Genomic DNA, 17760 nt, shown 5'->3' on the forward strand with positions numbered 1-17760 from the left:
TCTCACGGACATTCAGAGACTTGTCCCGAAGCCACTCCCGTGTTGTCTTTAGGGTAGTTGTCCTGTTAGAATGTGAACCTTTGCCCCAGTCTGAGGTCCTGAGCGCTCTGGAGCAGGTTCTCATCAAGGAGGGGCCTCTGTACTTTGCTCTGCTCATCTTTGCCTCGATCCTGACTAGTCTCCCAGTCCCTGCCACTGAAAAACATTCCCACAGCATGATGCTGCCACCACCATGTTTTACCGTAGGGATAGTGGCAGACATTTTTTGGTAGCCTTCCCCAGATCTATGACTCTACACAATCCTGTCTCAGCGTTCTACGGACAATTCCTTCATCCTCATGGCTTGGTTTTTGCTCTGAGATGCACTGTCAACTGTGGTACCTTTTATAGGCGGTGTGTGTCTTTCTAAATCATGTCCATTCAATTGAATTTACCACAGGTGGACTCCAATCAAGTTGTAGAAACATCTCAAGGATGATCAATGGAAACAGGATGCACCTGACCTCAATTTAGTGTCTCATAGCAAAGGTTCTGAATAGTTATGTAAATAAGCTATTTCTGTTTTAATTATTCATAAATGTGTAAAAATGTCTAAAAACCTGTTTTCGCTTTGTCATCAGGGGTTATTGTGTGTAGATTGCTGAGGATTTTTTAAAAATGTAATCCATTTTAGAATAAGACTAATGTAACAAAATGTGGAAGAAATCAAGGGGTCTGAATACATTCCAAAGGCACTGAATATAAGTTACATTTGGGGAGATCTAATTGTATGATGGCTGCCTCGTAGCTTGACTGAGTCTTGCATTTGATAACATAATATGGAGTCAGAATAAACATTGGTTATATTTTGTTGTCACACTTACTTGTTAATCTGTTATCCTCATTATAAATGGAATATCTTATAGAATTCTACAGTCTGGCCACACAGGAATGTTGTTAGTGATTTACAGATTTTTTTTACCCTGTCACTGTTTTGACTGAATAACTGAATAGGACCGTAAGTTTACTCCATTGTTTTTGTGTGACAGTGCTCTCTTTCCAGGGGCTGGAATTAAATTTAATTCCATCAAATCAGGAGATAAATTGAAATGTAAGAATGAATAGTGTCATTCCTTTTCAATGAGAAAGTTTTCCATTTTGGAACTAGAATTTCAATTTGATTTCACCGGGTGTCATGGAGGACAGGTATGTTTGTCAGGAGGGGTCGAGGGGGTATTACTGAAATAGACCCCTGTTGTTAGTGGAAAGGTTTGTCAACGTAACTCCTGCTGGAGCTCTCCTCCCGATGTAGTGATGACCTCGCCCTAGGGAAAATAACACAGTAGTGAAGAATAGATATTGGATATTGAGACAGAAATCCGATTCACACAGATTAATTTAGTGCAGACACAGCAAATTCGCATAGACAAGTGAGAGCTAAATCAAGCCTAGGCAGGCAGACATGACAGAACGATAAACAGAGACCACAGACAGACAAGAAAAGAAAGACAGACTAAAAATAAAGACCTTATGGAATTCAATGTTGGCCAGAGTGACAAGCCTGTCAATGCCCAGGAAGCTTTCTCCAGAGACATCCACAATGAAGTGTTTGAGGCCACAGGTGAAGCAGTAGCTCAGGGTGTAACCCATAGACATAGAGGACTCAACATGGATATTTTTTTATTTAACCATGCAAGTAAGAACAAAGTCAGCCAATTATGTGCTGCCCTATGTGACTCCCAATCACAGCCAGACTGGATTTGAACCAGGGACACCTCTTGCACTGAGATGGAGTGCCTTAGACTGCTGTGCCACTCGGGAGCACTCATTTATAACTCGTTTTAGCATTTCAATGTAATTTTTTGAATGTCATAAAAACACTTGTGCTTATATTTAAGTTATGATACTGACCAGTCTTCTTGCAAAGTTGTTTATACTGGTTGGTCATTATTTATTACTGTAAGTCGAACATTTTATATTGGCAACCGTGTCAGCATGCACTCCACCCGGCCCACCACAGGAGCCACTAGTGCGCGAAAAAAGCACATTCTCATCTAGCTATCCCTATCTGTTGCAGGTGTGGTTTCAGAACAGGAGAGCCAGAACCCTGAAGCACAGGGACCACAGACTCCCCCTCAGCCAGTCAGCTCACCCTATCCCCAGTCCCTTTCTACCTACACAGTCTTTCTCCAAACTCCTCCATGGGATCAAAGATGTGACCCGCCAGGTCCGACATAGAGGAAGTCTCTCATTACCAGCCGCTGAGCCACAGCCAGGCACAAGGAGGGAGAGGAGGATTGCTTCTACTGTCCCTCATCTTACCCCCCTTCCCGCTCTCTGCGGGGGATGCCGGATACAACAGTCCCTCATTCAGTGTGGGAGTGAGACACGGCAGGCTCCTGGGCACTAGCTCGCCAGGTGCTTTGCCAGAAGCACGATTGTGGAACGTTGCCCAGGAGTTCTCGTTCTGCTTCCAGGGCGAGGGCCAGGCCTTCCACTACTCACCTCCATCTGGATTTCTTCATCTCCAGTACACCCACGGTGGACTCCAGTCCGTTCGTGCCAGCAGAACCTTCGACCCGTTCTCCTGTTGATCTACCTCACTGGAATCAGCCTGCTGCGACATAGGAGTTGAGAACCCCAATCCCACAGACCAGGGTTTCCTGTACAGGGAAGTCTCAGATGAGTACTCAAGTCCCTCCAGGCTCTTTAATGCTATGCAAGAAGCCCCACTACCTGAACTGTCTTCCCAGTGTGTGGAAGACATCTTTGAGCAGATATAGATGGAGCAGAGTTCAGTGGAAGGACCAATAAACACCCCTGCCTTATTCTAAGTCTTCAATGGCGAGGGTTGCCAACACTCCAGGTGTTGGGACCCTGGGACCCACGTATTTACTGGCTATAAATGGTGAATAATTTAAGTAGAATAATAGATTGACAATTTATTTTGCATAATTATCTCTATTTATTCCAAATAAAACACCTCCGTTATGTGAACTGCTGCTTTGGTAATTTATTATCTCATAGTTGACAATGAAATAGGACAACCAGTTAATCTTTATTTAACTCAAGTCAGTTAAGAACAAATTTGTATTGCCTTGTTCAGGGGCAGGAAAAGATTTGTGCCCTATCAGCTCTGGGATTTGAACTTGCAACCTTGCAATTACTTGTCCAAAGCTCTAACCACTAGGCTACCCTGCCACCCCATAACATCTGCAGTAATTTGAGTCTAATTTATGAGAAAGCTTTTAAATAACTCTTCCTTTGTCATTGATAGATTTGAGAGATATATTTTTGCAGAGACTAGACCACAACCAAAAACGGCGGAACGTTGTTGGTAGGCGGAACGATTAAATTTGTGTGATGTTTCCTAGACGTCTGGAAATACAGATGGCCATCACTTCCGGATTTGCAGTAAGCACGTGAGACAGTTAGAAACACGTTTGTTTTGCAACTATTATATTTATCCAGATGAGTTAACAAAGGCCCTTCATTAACTGACTGGAAATCAAGTCGTTGGAAGCAGATATCTCACAGGTAACTTAAATGTGGTTTTATTTCTCCCTGCCTTCATAGTTGCAATTAGCTTTGTACCTCAACCAGAGACCTGGTCTCAGAGCATTTCGTATTATACTGTATGTAAATCCGACACGCTCCATGTATACTGAACAAAAATATAAACTCAACTGATGCAATTATTTTACTGAGTTACAGTTAATGTAAGGAAATCAATCAATTTAAATAATTTCAGTAGACCCTAATGATGGTTTCACGTTACTGGACAGGGGCGCAGCCGTGGGTTGGCTTGGGATAGTGTAGGCCCACCCATTTGGGAGCCAGGCCCACCCACTGGGGAGCTATGCCCAGCCAATCAGAATGAGTTTTAATCCACAAAAAGGCTTATTACAGACAGAAATATGTCTCAGTTTCGTCTGGGTGGTTTGTCTCAGACGATCCTGCAGGTGAAGAAGCCGCATGTGGAGGTCCAGGGCTGGCGTGGTCTGAGGCTGTTTGAACATACTGCGAAATTCTCTACAACTACATTGGAGGTGGCTTATGGTAGAGAAATTAACATTAAATTGTCTGGCAACAGCTCTGGTTGATGTTGCTGCAGTCAGCATGCCAATTGCACACTTCCCTAAAATTTGAGAATTCTGTGACATTGTGTTATATGACAAAACTGCACATTTAAGAGTGGTGGCCTTTTACTGTCCCCAGTGTTTTGTTCAGTATATGATGTGTTACATTTCATATGTATTAATTTGTGAATGTCCATCCATTTCGTATGATATATTACAAATTACAATTCGTATTATAGCTTACACATTTGCTAAACTTACAACCTTCCAGGCTAGGAGTTAAGGTTAGGAGTTAAGTTAACATGCAAAGTAGCTAAAAAAGTATTAAGTAGTTGAAAAATTGCTAAAACGCTCAAGTTGTCCATGATGAGATTGGTATCTGTGGGTGAGCCTTAAGTAGACTGGAACTGCCCATTTTCTTCAGTGGTAAACTACCTGAGTAAAACATAATTTATTCACCAGCTTTGCCGAAACTCCTTGATGGTTAGTTAGTAAGGGACCTAAAGTCTCCTCCTGCCAATTCTCCTCTTATGCCTCATGGTCCGAGTGGCTCTACGCTTCATGCGGACTGGGCGAGTAGTTGATTGTCTAGGTCTGGGCATGATTATTGTTATACCCACTGAGGAGCTGTACCTGCGCTTTTATAGGCTTTGCCTTGGTAGCAAAATGATGTCATAATGGCATTGACATGATACAATAGTAACCATGCCATTCCAAACACAACAACTGGGGAAATAGACAAAAGGTCCTATTTTAAACAAAGTACAGCTTATAAAGGCTTAATATACAGTATACATAAAGGCTTCACAAGCACTACATAAATACTTAACAAATCATCTATAAGCATGCCATACTCTATAAATGTTGTATAAACATATATTGCGTTATGTTATTTTTAGCATTTCACCCTTTAGTAGGAATGGTTATGTCACACTTTACACACCATTTATAGAGTATGACATGCTTATAGATGATTTGTGAAGCATTTATATAGTGCTTATGAAGCATTTTGTATGTTATATAAAGTCTTTGTATCAGTTGTGCTTTGTTTAAAGTGGGACCCAAAAATACAACTCAATATTAGGAAAATTTGTAATGTTTGGTATACTCGGTGTAAAGTAGTCAATACCATGTGGGAGGACGACACACTTCTTTTGAGCCTAAAAGGAAGAAAAGCATCCCAACATTTTAGGAAGAGATTCTCCCTCAGCTCAAAATCCTTAGTGTATTATAATACAGATGTAGACATTCATCTTGTCCTATATCTATGTGCCAATATCTTATGACATACAGTACAACTGGATATAATGACAGATGTGTCTATTTAATTTCCATGGAGCCTTAGTTCAATATCCTATACGATGGAGGCAGTCTTTTACTCCGCTATGTGCCAATATCGTATGACACATACCATGCCTGGATATAACCACAGGTGTGTGCTGGTCCTATTCTGTCTATAGGTCTAAATGTAACTCCCATTCTTCCAAAGTGTTTATGACCGAGACAGGAGGTGATCTTTCGGTCAGACAGCCTCCTGCTAGATTTTTTTTCTGAGGTGTAATAATACGATAATTACAACATGACCTAAAAGCTCCTCTTCTCACAGATCTCCCTCCTTCGTTCACCTATTCCCTCTATCCTCATCTCTTCTCCTCTCTTCCCACATCTCCCTCTCCCTCCCTACTCCCTTTACTTATACTCCCTCTATCCTGCTCTCTTTTCCTCTTCTCTACTCACCTCTATGCTTGCAGGGGTACATGTAGCCCCATTAGAAGAAGCATATGCAGAAAGCAGGAGAATCTGTAATTGCTGCAGATGTAAGATGTCTCTGAACCCAGGCATGGGATCTCAGTAGCGAGTCCTAGTCGCTGTGCCCATCAGTGGCGTGGCTCTCGGTGCTACGGTGTAGTGCTCTCTGCCCGGCAGTGGGTGTCGACCCATTTCCTGGGCTGCAGACATGAAAGCTTTGCTATTCCTATTTTAGTGTTAAAATATATATTGATCTCAGGTTCTGTTTTGACATTGTTTTGTTGCTCCCTATCAAACTTCATACGACAAAAAGCTGCTGTTATTGTACCGCAGACGTGTTCCTGCATGGAACATACAGTCAGTGATCTATAAAGAACTTGTACTGTAAGAAATATTAATACATGCTCAATGTATAGGCCTAACCTTTCTATGGTAGTGAACTGCCACTGTTTTGTTAAACCATACTGAACTCTTTACTATAGTGGTGTGTCATTCTACCATGCCTGTGACATGGGAATCATGCATACTTGGATACATCCAGTATAGCCTTTGTATGGAAGTGAACTTCAAATCAAATTTTATTTGATTTTATAACTTCCATAGTTCTGTTAGTGGAACCATGTAGTATGTCAAGTCCTATTAAATCCAGTAGGCTACAGATAAGCAGTAGGCTATATATCCTGTCTACCTGACTGTTCTTTTTCATTGTCTGTCACCTCAGGAGCTGAGAGACTTTAGGGTGGTCTGTTCTCTCAGTATGTTGCAGATCTACTGACAGTGTAAGGTACTCTAACCTGACAGAGCCACATCTCCCCCTGTTGAGGGAAAAGCATACTTCTGCAGTTTCCACACCATGATAAGCATAACCACTGTTACTGTTAACTTTAAAACACTTCATAACTAGGGCCAGGAGATTTTCCTGATCATGTGACAGGGATGTGAACAGGAAAAACCCTAGACCCTATACCATCAAACTGAAACATGACCATTTTCATATCGTCCAATGACTGTTGCTCAACAAATACACACAATAAACTCTCTATGATGTCCAAAGTACTGTACCCATTACCAGGGGTTCTTAAACCTTTTTAGCTTGTGACCCAAAAGAGAAATTGACCATTCTCCCAGGACCCAAATCGTCATCCAACGACCCGAATTAAGAAGAGATTGTGGGTGATTGATAGATATATTCTCATAACTCACGGCCCACCTCTCACATGCCCAGGGCCCAGTTTGGGTCCCAACCCATAGTTTAAGAAACCCTACATTAGACAAATGTTTTGCCAACATGTTGTGCCATGTTGAGCACTTCTGATAATTTACGCTCTGTTTAATTTTCGGCTGTCTAATGGAAGAATTCCCTGGGCTGGTGTAGTTCACAGAAATTGCATTTAAGTACCATGAATAATGATAAATGTTTAGTTTGACTAAAAGCTTATGATAGCTCCTGGTTTCTGTGCTCACAAGCAGCAAAGGAAAGTAAAAATGTAATGCATTTAATTGGCAATCACCAAGAGAGAAGGCCCTCATGGGTATTTTGCGGCAGATGGCGCTAATATTCCTCTTAGGTTGTTTTTCAACTGCGTCCAACGAATTTATGCAGTTGGCTATACACTTGTCATGTTCCCAGGTGACCGGCTCGTACATAAAACATCTTCCATTCAGGCTGCAATGGCGTCAAATTCCTTTACGTAGCTTTAATGGCGAGCCGTTATAAAAAGGAAAAATATGCATACCACCAAAAAAATAAAAATAATATACCACCACCATACTAGTTGCTAATGCTACTTTCTGATTTGGAAAAGTGTAGTGTTTTGTCGACTTCGGAAAGTTTACCAACTAATTTGTTTCCATCGGGCCTTTCCTGACATTTAGTTTTATCCTACATGTACATCCTACAAAAGGTTGGCTGGAAGCCTGGTTAGTTGCATATCCCATCCCTGCATTGAGGTATGTTTTCCAGCCCATCTCTCGCCGGCTCTGCAGTGTCTAAATCTAACCATGATGGCATTCCGACTCCAGTGCAACTCGGTGTGAACAAGCGTGATAGTAGCCGGAATCTGCTGGATAGCTGCATAGATGTTAAAGGAACAATAGCGCCGGTTGGGCTAGAGTTGACAGCAGACTAGAGTTTTTGAAATGAACCTCAGACTCCTTTGTTGCTATGCGTCAATACTTTAAAAATTTACATTAAATTCTTCCCGTGTACCTATGTTTGTCCTCTGTTGCGTGCCTTTCATAGTATTTAAGTCAGTGGTTGTATTTGATTAAGGTTTTATTAAAATGTGTGAATTTCAGCAAAGGCCCGCAACAACAGAGGATGTACATGGGTTCATTTAAAAAACTGGAGTCTGCTCTCAACTACGTGGAGGAGTTGAGGTACTTGGCAAAAATTGGCTACAATTTGTATGCCAGATGATGTCATATCTTAATAATACGTTTCCATTACTGGGCATTACAGGTTAGCTTAAACAAACGTTGCCATAGTCAAATTTTTCTTGACGATACTTTTTTTCCCCGAATCAAGAAATTATCTTAAGTCTTTGTCCAGTTGCTGGTGGTTCTCCAAAGACCAGAGACTTTTCAGAAAGATATTGAATCCACGTTTTGCACTGAGTGACGTGTACCCTCGCCATTTTAGCTGCCAGACATCTTGCATTTCCCAACATCTTTGTAGAAGTAGAGGGCAGCGCATCACACATTGCGACCAAAACAAAGATGTACACACATGCAAGAGGCATTTCTCACTCGATACAAAACTTAGATGTAACATCTTTCTGAATATTCTGTGGTTTTCAGAGAACCACCTGTAACCGGACACAGACATTTCTAAGATACTCTTTTCACCGAATCAGAACAAAAAAAGTGTCGCCAAGAACAGTTAAGTTAAAATCTATGGCAACAGTTTGTCTGAGCTAACCTGTAACATGCTGACGACGCGAGCGGTGCAAGATAAATGTACACATGCGTCTGCGTGGCCAGGCGCTAAAATATTACTTGGTTGTATTTGTGAGGCTCAACGCCTGCAATCCCTCCTCTCCCATCTCCTCATTGGTTTTTAGGAGCGTATACCCACGTGGGTGATTGAAAGAGGAACTGAGGTCCACACTCCGTTCATCTTTGTGGTAATGCACCGTAAAGTTGGTTGCCAACCGCCAAATAAAGTCCAAAGAAACCTGAAGGAAGGGGGAGAGATGACCTGAAATTAATTTGTTTTGACCTGTCCCCAAATTTATATAATTGGTTCAGAGTTTGTTTTGATTTTTCAACCTGCGTGTCATGATTACGTCCGGTGTGGGTGAACAAAATCAACTGGTGCACGCAGACGCACGCGTGGTTTGGTCAGCCTGTAATGCCCAGTAATGGAAACGTATTAAGTTATATCACGTTATCTGGCATACAAACTGTGGCTTACGTTGAAATGAGCTCAAAACGAAATCTGTTTGCATGGTAGCTAGCTAGATATGCAGTTAGTGTATTAACAGTCAGGAAGTACAAAAATAGACTCCTCAACACTTGATTGATGAGTAAATGTCGTAATACAAACACGAAGACGACTGACGTACTGGTCGTCAAATGAGGAAAACAATTTAGGATAATGTGGTTACATGTAGTTGATTTGTCGGTAGTGGTGCTCCCAAAACACCCACTAGCTATTTGGACCGGAACGATACCAGTATCTCAATCTTATTTCCATGGCAGAAATGAAAACATGAAGCTGGTAACTCTTTGGTCCTTTAAAAACTTGCTGTATGTAAAATCGTCCCGGTCCTACAATCTATGTTGTGAGCTGTGGAAAATGCTTGTACAATGTGTAGCATAGACCAAGTTGCTGCAGTTACTTTTATATTGACCATCACCTCTTATTGATACTTATTTCAGATTTCCATGAGTTGAGTGACCCTGCTGTTACTAGCAAATGCACTACAACCATTATGGGCAAGTTTCTTGACATACTGTAGGTAGTTCACTCACATACAGGGAGGTAGTTGGAACTATCTAAATGATTGTTACATGAAGCACCTAATTAAGTGGGATGTGCATAAGGCAAAGCTACATTTCATCCTCCAAGCTTCAGTTTCTGACGTGTGTGTGATTGTCAGATAGGAGAAGATGGAGGGAAAGGAGCCAAAGAAGGAACAGAAGCGGCACCAGCAGAAGCACAGCGGGCCCAAGGCGGAGAGGAAGAAGAGCAGGAAGCAGCTGGGAACTCCAGCCGGAGATGATGAGCGCAAGAGGAACCCCAAAGCGTTTGCGGTCCAGTCAGCAGTGCGCATGGCCAAAACCTTCCACAGGTCAGCAGCATTCATTTATACATGCCCCACTATACTACACTACATGAAAAATCATCCCACCATCCACTTTCATGTTTGCGTTTTTATCATTTATTTAGTTTTATTTCACAAGGTTTACATAGTATATTGTTGTCTTTTTAGTTAGTGTGACACTAATCTGTGGTTTTACAAGTTCATAAAAATAGCCACAGGAGTGAATGCTGTATCTTGAGTGTTTCAGACAGATGGTCAGATGTTGAGATTTAGAAAAGCAGTGTAGAGGCAGCAGCACAACACGTGCAGACAGACACAGTTCAACATTGTAGGAAACTATAAACACTGTTCTTTCCCCCTCTCCTAGAGCCCAGGACCTAAAGGCCAAGAAACATCACATACCCCTGGTGGACCGCACCCCTTTAGAGCCTCCCCCGATAGTGGTGGTGGTGGTAGGACCCCCCAAGGTGGGCAAGAGTACCCTCATCCGCTGCCTGATCAAAAACTTCACCCGGCAGAAACTAGCGGACATCTGCGGGCCTGTGACCATTGTCTCTGGTGAGCTGAGCTTGGATATTTCTTACTGTATTGAGATCAGTTGGGTCGTATTCATTAGTTCACACCATAGCAAAGCAATTTGCAACCGAAAAATGAAAACAAGCACTTCTTCTTGAAAAAGTTAAGGTAGTCCCTCCCTGTTTTGTCACATTTGCTTCCGTTTAGTTCCTAGTGAATACAACCTTGTGTGACCACAGAGCTGTCATTTAATGTGTTGTGTTTACCTTGTGTGACCACAGAGCTGTCATTTAATGTGTTGTGTTTACCTTGTGTGCTAACGCCGCCGCACCACCATCTTCATTTTCCTTTCAGGAAAGAAGAGGCGTCTTACCTTCATTGAGTGTAGCAATGACATCAACACAATGATTGACTTGGCAAAGGTTGCTGACCTGGTAAGTTAATTTGTGTATGGTGATTGAAGGCAAAATGTCTGAATTTTAAAGGCATTGATGACAAGATAGAATTGTACTTCTTATGATATTGGAATACGTACAGTGTCTGTTTTGATGTCTTATTGTTGGCTTTTTAGTATATTTTATCATGCTGCAAAAATGCAGTGTTGGCATAAACACTAATTACATCTTATTCACTATGTAGTGCACTACTTTTGACCAGGGCCCATAGGGCTCTGGTCAAATGTAGTGCACTATATAGCAAGTAGGGTGCCATTTGAGATGCACATATCTGTGACAATTTAATTTAACTCCGATTTCCCTACCAAACAATAAAAATAGACTTGACGTGGGGCTATCAGTGAGCTAAAGACTGACATCCCTGTGGTCCACCAGGTGCTGATGCTCATTGACGCCAGCTTCGGCTTTGAAATGGAGACCTTTGAGTTCCTCAACATCTGCCAGGTGCACGGCTTCCCGCGCATCATGGGTGTGCTCACGCACCTGGACTCGTTCCGCAACAACAAGGCCCTTCGCAAGACCAAGAAGCGGCTCAAGCATCGCTTCTGGACTGAGGTCTACCAGGTCAGCACCAAAAGATTTTATCTTTGGCTTCACACCATAAATCGTATTAGCAATTGTGTGTGTAAGGTTGAGGGAGTCAGTGCAAATAGTCTCTTAAAATGCAGGTGAGTACAGGTAGACGGGTCTGTACAGGTAGACAGCTTAGGGTTAGCTGCTCAACAGTCTTCTGGAGTGGAGGTAGAAGCTGTCTCGGAACCTGTTTGTCCGAGACCTGATGCTCAGGTACTGCCTGCCGGAAGGTAGTGGAGAAAGCAGTCCGTGGCTGGAATCCTTAGCGATCTTCTGGACTTCCTCAGAGACTGCCTGGTGTAGATGTCCTGCTGCCTGCATGACTGGGCAGTCTTCACCACCCTCTGTAGAGCCTTGTGGTTCTGGCCGGGTAGTTGCCGTACCAGGCGGCGATGCAGCCAGACAGAATGCTCTCAATGGTGCACCTGTAAAGGTCCCTGAGGATCTGAGGGGCCAAGCCAAACCTCTACAGCCGTCCTGTAGTCTACAATCACCTCTTTGGTTTTGTTGAGGTTGAGGGAGAGGTTATTGTCCTGGCACCACTCTGCCAGGGCTCTAACCACCTCTCTGTGGACTTTCTTGTCATTCTCAGTGATCAGCCCTATCACCGTTGTATCGTCAGCAAACTTGATGATGGCGTTAGTTTGGCAGGTTTTTTTGTGAAGTATTTTTATTGGCTTTCACAAATATATTCAAACGGTACAAATCATGGATAATATCAAAAGCAACAACATCTGAACACCATACTGTAACTAACTATTTACAATCTATAGTGAGCACATTTCATATTTAATTTCTTGGCAAGTGCTGAGATATTTCTGATATGCTAGATAAACCTTGGAGGTAAATTTGCAGAGTTGGCCAGTCTGTGCCAACCCTGCACGTCCCTTTCATACATCCTGCAACTCATATTTTTTCTCTTGTGCTATCGAAGTGACAAGTTGACTTGTGATTTTCTTAGGTTTGTCTTGATAAGACGTAAAACAAAAATATTTTTAAAGATGTACACTCTGTCAGCTTGCCTATTGTAAATGTGTTAAAGTTATGAAGGCTAACAATCTCATAAACATGACATGCAGTCTTTCTCTGAACCTAATCCAACACAAGTCCCTTTCCTGAACAGTGTTCCACGTCCCCTCTTTGCTTCCACAGGGTGCCAAACTCTTCTACCTGTCCGGTATGGTGTACGGGGAGTACCAGACCCAGGAGGTCAAGAACCTGGGCCGCTTCATCTCCGTCATGAAGTTCCGCCCGCTGGTGTGGCAGCAATCTCATCCCTACGTCGTGGCCGACCGGTGAGTGTCCAGACCTTTTAGAGCAATGTGTTTGTAAAGGAAAGTAGCTAGAACAGATTCCGAGTAGAGAAAGTGACATGATACATGCTGTTGAATGGTGCGTGTAACAGTGTGTGTAACAGAGCTGTTTTCTAATAGAAAGAATGTTTATGGTTTGTGCGTGTGTGTGTGTGTTGTGCACACTTGTGTGCCTGTGAGTGATGGATCCTACTACCCCGCTTTCATCTTCACTCGGTTTTCAAATGTTCTTGTTGAACTGTACCCCTTCACTGTCCCTCGATCACATTCACCATCTACACAGCATGGAGGATTTGACGGACCCCGAGATGGTGAGGGTGGACCCCAAGTGTGATCGTACTGTATCTCTCTATGGTTACCTGAGGGGGACATACTTGAAGAATAAAGGCCAGGTCCATATCCCTGGTAAGTATGCTCATTGGGTTAAGAGCGAATAAGAATCTGAGCCCTTTTTAGGAACACTGACTTGTGGAGAAGAGATGAATTTAATACTGCATCAAAGCTAGTACATATTGACATGCACTATTCATATTCACCAATGTATTGTGCAAATAAACAGCATGTGGTTACTGCGATGGTGTTTTTGGGAAATGTTTCCCTCCTACAGTGGGGTTTTGTGGGGTTTTGAAAACATTGATTCAGAAAGCTATATTGTTTTAACATTGGGCAATTTGGTTTGAAACCTAACACGTGATGGCACCCTCTGCAGGTGTGGGGGACTTTGCGGTGGCAGACATCAGTTTCCTGCCAGACCCCTGCGCTCTGCCTGAAGCGCAGAAGAAGAGGGCGCTGAACGAGAAGGAGCGGCTGCTCTACGCTCCCATGGCGGGGGTCGGGGGGGTCGTCTACGATAAGGACGCAGTGTACATCGACCTGCCCGGCAGCCACGTCAATCAAGAACAGGTCAGTTCCAACCCCTGGGCCATGTTCAGTAAGACACAGAAAAGGAAAATGCTTTGAAACATTTAACAAAAAATAAAAACAATGTATTTTTATTGGTGCTGACTTGCTGCACCCTCAACAACCACTGTGATTATTATTATTGGACCATGCTGGTCATTTATGAACATTTGAACATCTTGGCCATGTTCTGTTATAATCTCCACCCTGCACAGCCAGAAGAGGACTGGCCACCCCTCATAGCTTGGCTCCTCTAGGTTTCTTCCTATGTTTTGGGCTTTCTAGGGAGTTTTCCCTAGTCACCGTGCTTCTACACCTGCATTGCTTGCTGTTTGGGGATTTAGGCTGTGTTTCTGTACAGCACTTTGAGATATCAGCTGATGTAAGAAGGGCTATATAAATACATTTGATTTGATTGGTCAAAGTCAGGTAGTTGATGGATGTGATATGAAAGTGCCCTTGAATATAATTGACTACTGTTATATACAATGGCTTGAGACTGTTGTAATGAGTGTACTAAACCGAAAGTGTCATGGGCCATTGAAAATTCCCTCTCCCCTGAACCTAGATAATGTCCAGAGGATTTTGGTAATATGTGTGTGTGCACACGTTCCTATAATCAGTTACTTCTGTCCCGTGTCCACTAGGAGGAGGTCCGTCCCACCACAGAGTTGGTCCAATCCCTCATCAGTACACACACCACCCTGGATGCCAAGATGGCCGCCAGCAAAGTGTCACTGTTCACAGGGGCGGCTGCCCTGACCCCCGGGGAAGTGGAGGAGGAGGAGGAGAATGGGTGAGTGATGCTCAGACAGCAACGTCTTGGAAATCTCAAATGACACCCTATCCCATATATTATGCGCTACTTTTGAAAGCCACTATGGAATCATTTGAGAGACAGCCCTAAACTCATTGTTAAAATTGGTTAAAGACTAATTGTCAAGAGCCGCAGCCCTAAAATCATTGTTAAAATTGGTTAAAGACTAATTGTCAAGAGCCGCAGCCCTAAAATCATTGTTAAAATCTGTTTTATAAACGGATTGTTAAAAGAGAACCTCATCGTCATGTCAATCTCATGGACTGTCAGTCCTTGCAATGTGAGAGTTGCTAAATTTCTCCAGTCCTATCGTTCAGCTTTATAGCAAATGAAGTGGTTGCCGTTTTGTTCTTTTATGAAATAAAAAGTGGACCCTTGAATAAAAGCATATAGAAAATGATATACATTTTTGCCTCTGACTTGTGTTGGTCTCCATCTTGTCTTACAGGCTGACGTCAGGACCCCAGGAGAGCCGAGTCTGGGACCCTGAGACGCAGAGAGAGAGGAGGAAGGCTGTCTTCACTGAAGAGGAAGATGATGACGATGATGACAGCGAGGGTAGCAGTGAAGAAGAGGGGGATGAGGAAGGAGAGTCTGAAGAAGAGGATGAGGAAGATGAGGGGGGAAACAAAAGGGAAGAAGAAGAAGGAACGGTTTTGAAGAACAAGGCAAAGGACAACACTGAACCAAAAGAGAAGCAAGGAATAAAGACCATCCCTCCGGCGAAGAGACAGAAGATGGAGGAAAGGAAAGTGGAGAAAGAGCCAGTGGTGGAGGTACCTGCCTTTGCAGACAGTGAGGATGAGCTGGAAATGAGTGAGGAGGAGGAAGGGGGGAAGGGAGAGCAGGAGAGTGAAGGAGAGGAAAGCGATTCGGAGGGGGAAGAAGATGAAGAAGACAGTGCAGTGGAAAGGGGTGATCTCAAACCGATAGACTCGGGTCATTGCTCGGAGGAGGAGGATGCGAGTAATTCAATAGAAGATGACTGCGAAACCAATGTCTCGGGCAAAGAAGGCAAGAAGTCGAATGCCACCTCCAAAATGGAAGAGGAAGATGAGGAGATGGAGGGAGGAGAGCTGTGCTATGAAAGTGCAGGTAATATTCTGTCTATATTCAGCGTAGTTTCATTGTGGCCCCTCCCCCTTGTCTATACTACCTCTTCAGGGTCCACAGATTTTTGTTCAATAATGCTGCTCTGAATTGAGTACCAAGTTGAATACTTGAATCAGGTGTGTTAGTGGCGGGCTAGAACAAAAACCTGCACACACTGGTGTATGCAATATTGTGATGGATGCACCTTACCCCCTACAGTTGTCTTGATTTCAAAACCAACCTAGCCCTTACGCTCTAGGCACTCCTGTAGATCTGACCGGACTGGATAGGTTTCTTGCCTTGTGATAGGATCATCTAAATCCCTATCTAATCATATTACATTTACAGGAGTGCCTAGGAGCTACGGGTCGATTTAGCATTCAGAATGCATGCTTCTTCTGTCTGCCATATTGCTTTCACCTTGTGAACACTGATGGGGAGGGGAAGTGGCTAAATGGAACAAGAACCAATAATTAATTTTACCGTAACCCACATCATGTTTCTCAGGGTCACTGCGGTGGAAGGAGGGCCTGCAACAGAAAGCGTCGGAGGCGTTTCTACGGCAACAGCGCGCCGCCCCCAACCTGCGTAAACTGGTGTATGGCACAGGTAACGTCTCCTCCTGGGTTTCAGTAACAATATATATTTAAAAAATGCTACGAATCTTACTGACGTTTTCCCTTTTATCCTAATGTCATGGCGGATCTTGTTTGTTGAGCACTAGTGTATTCATTAATGCACACTATAGCGATAAAAATAGCCGTTTCTTATTTGACTATTTCGCCCCATTTGCTTCCGTTTGTGCCTAGCCTTGATTTCTGACTGACTACGTTTGTTTCCTTCAGTGGCAGAGGATGATGGTGATGGGGGGGAGGATGAGGAGGAGCTGGGAGGGCTGTTTCGAGTCAGCCGCCCAGAGAAGGGCAAGAAGCATCGTGCGGACGGCGTGGACTGCTCCCGTTTTGACCCCGATGCTGCTCGCAATTGGGACCTGGAAGAGGTAAACGAAATCTACAAAACCATATTGTAGCGCCCCTTTCCTTTGTCCCATCTCTTTTACTACAGGGTTTATCTTCCTCTGGGACCCCAAGGGTTGCACATTTTTGTTTTAACCCAGTACTAGCACACCTTATTTGGTACTGGACATTTAAAGTGTGGAAAGACCAACAGTTTGAAGAAAGGCATTAAGTAAGACGTTAGAAGGAGCTATGGATGGAGGCATCCATACATTCATATTCTGACCTGGGTTGGGGTCAATACAATTTAGTTTCCATCAATTCAAAAGATGAATTAAACTTGAATATTTTTTGTAATTGAGATAAATATTGTGTTTCAGATGCTGGACTCTATACGGGACTGTTTTGTTACGGGGAAATGGGAAGACGATCAAGATGCTGCTACATTGCTGAAAGAGGATGGTAAGGAGTTGCTGCTCATTGTTCAATACTGTTGGGATTGTTTTCATGACTTTCTTTTGGTCTTGTCCTTTTTAAAAAGTGTTTTATAACTGCAGTCTGTCCCATTTTAAATGAAATCTGTTAAGGTCGACTCCTGTGTGCACATCAACTATGGTAAGCAGAGAGCAATTGAAATTCATCTTCCCCAATTCTAATTATTTTCATGTGCTCCAGATATGGGCTCATATTCCCAACAGAGTAGCCCCAATCCATCAGGGATATGCACGGTATATCAGGAGTCCACTGTTCATTATCACCCCCTTGCTAACTCGCTCTTTTCTCTTTTAGAGGAGCTGTATGGGGAATTTGAGGACTTGGAGACGGGGGAAGTGCACAAGGGGAAAGCTGCTAAGCAGAAGGACCAAGCCAAGGAAGAAAGTGATGATGAGGAGGAGGAGGAGGAGGAGGAGGAGAAGCTGATGAATGTGGACGACGAGACCCAGAAGAACAAGCGTCTGGAGAAGAAACGGCGGCTGAAGGAGCGTTTCGACACAGAGTACGACGATGGAGACGCCACCTACTTTGACGACCTCAAGGAGGAGATGCAAAAACAGGCAGAGGT

At 43.3% G+C, this 17760-nt stretch overlaps 1 protein-coding gene across 2 annotated transcripts in view; it reads left to right on the forward strand.

Moving 5' to 3' along the window:
- Window positions 1-3366: 3366 nt before the first annotated feature.
- The window catches only part of LOC112228975 (ribosome biogenesis protein BMS1 homolog), a 31658-nt gene continuing 17264 nt past the window's right edge, over window positions 3367-17760 (forward strand). Inside the window, exons 1-15 of one of the 2 annotated variants that reach the window (XM_042311148.1) lie at window positions 3367-3516; window positions 3930-4038; window positions 9911-10102; window positions 10443-10633; window positions 10946-11025; window positions 11422-11610; window positions 12772-12914; window positions 13216-13337; window positions 13642-13835; window positions 14480-14628; window positions 15098-15744; window positions 16249-16350; window positions 16587-16741; window positions 17078-17159; window positions 17487-17758. In XM_042311148.1, the coding sequence (XP_042167082.1) occupies window positions 9921-10102; window positions 10443-10633; window positions 10946-11025; window positions 11422-11610; window positions 12772-12914; window positions 13216-13337; window positions 13642-13835; window positions 14480-14628; window positions 15098-15744; window positions 16249-16350; window positions 16587-16741; window positions 17078-17159; window positions 17487-17758 (2508 nt within the window). In that variant the 5' untranslated portion in view covers window positions 3367-3516; window positions 3930-4038; window positions 9911-9920. The remainder of the gene's footprint in view (window positions 3517-3929; window positions 4039-9910; window positions 10103-10442; window positions 10634-10945; window positions 11026-11421; window positions 11611-12771; window positions 12915-13215; window positions 13338-13641; window positions 13836-14479; window positions 14629-15097; window positions 15745-16248; window positions 16351-16586; window positions 16742-17077; window positions 17160-17486; window positions 17759-17760) is intronic. The other variant, XM_024394804.2, reaches the window with a different exon arrangement.

This window comes from Oncorhynchus tshawytscha, linkage group LG03 (genome assembly GCF_018296145.1).
Source record: "Oncorhynchus tshawytscha isolate Ot180627B linkage group LG03, Otsh_v2.0, whole genome shotgun sequence".
Classification (NCBI taxonomy): Eukaryota; Metazoa; Chordata; class Actinopteri; order Salmoniformes; family Salmonidae; genus Oncorhynchus; species Oncorhynchus tshawytscha.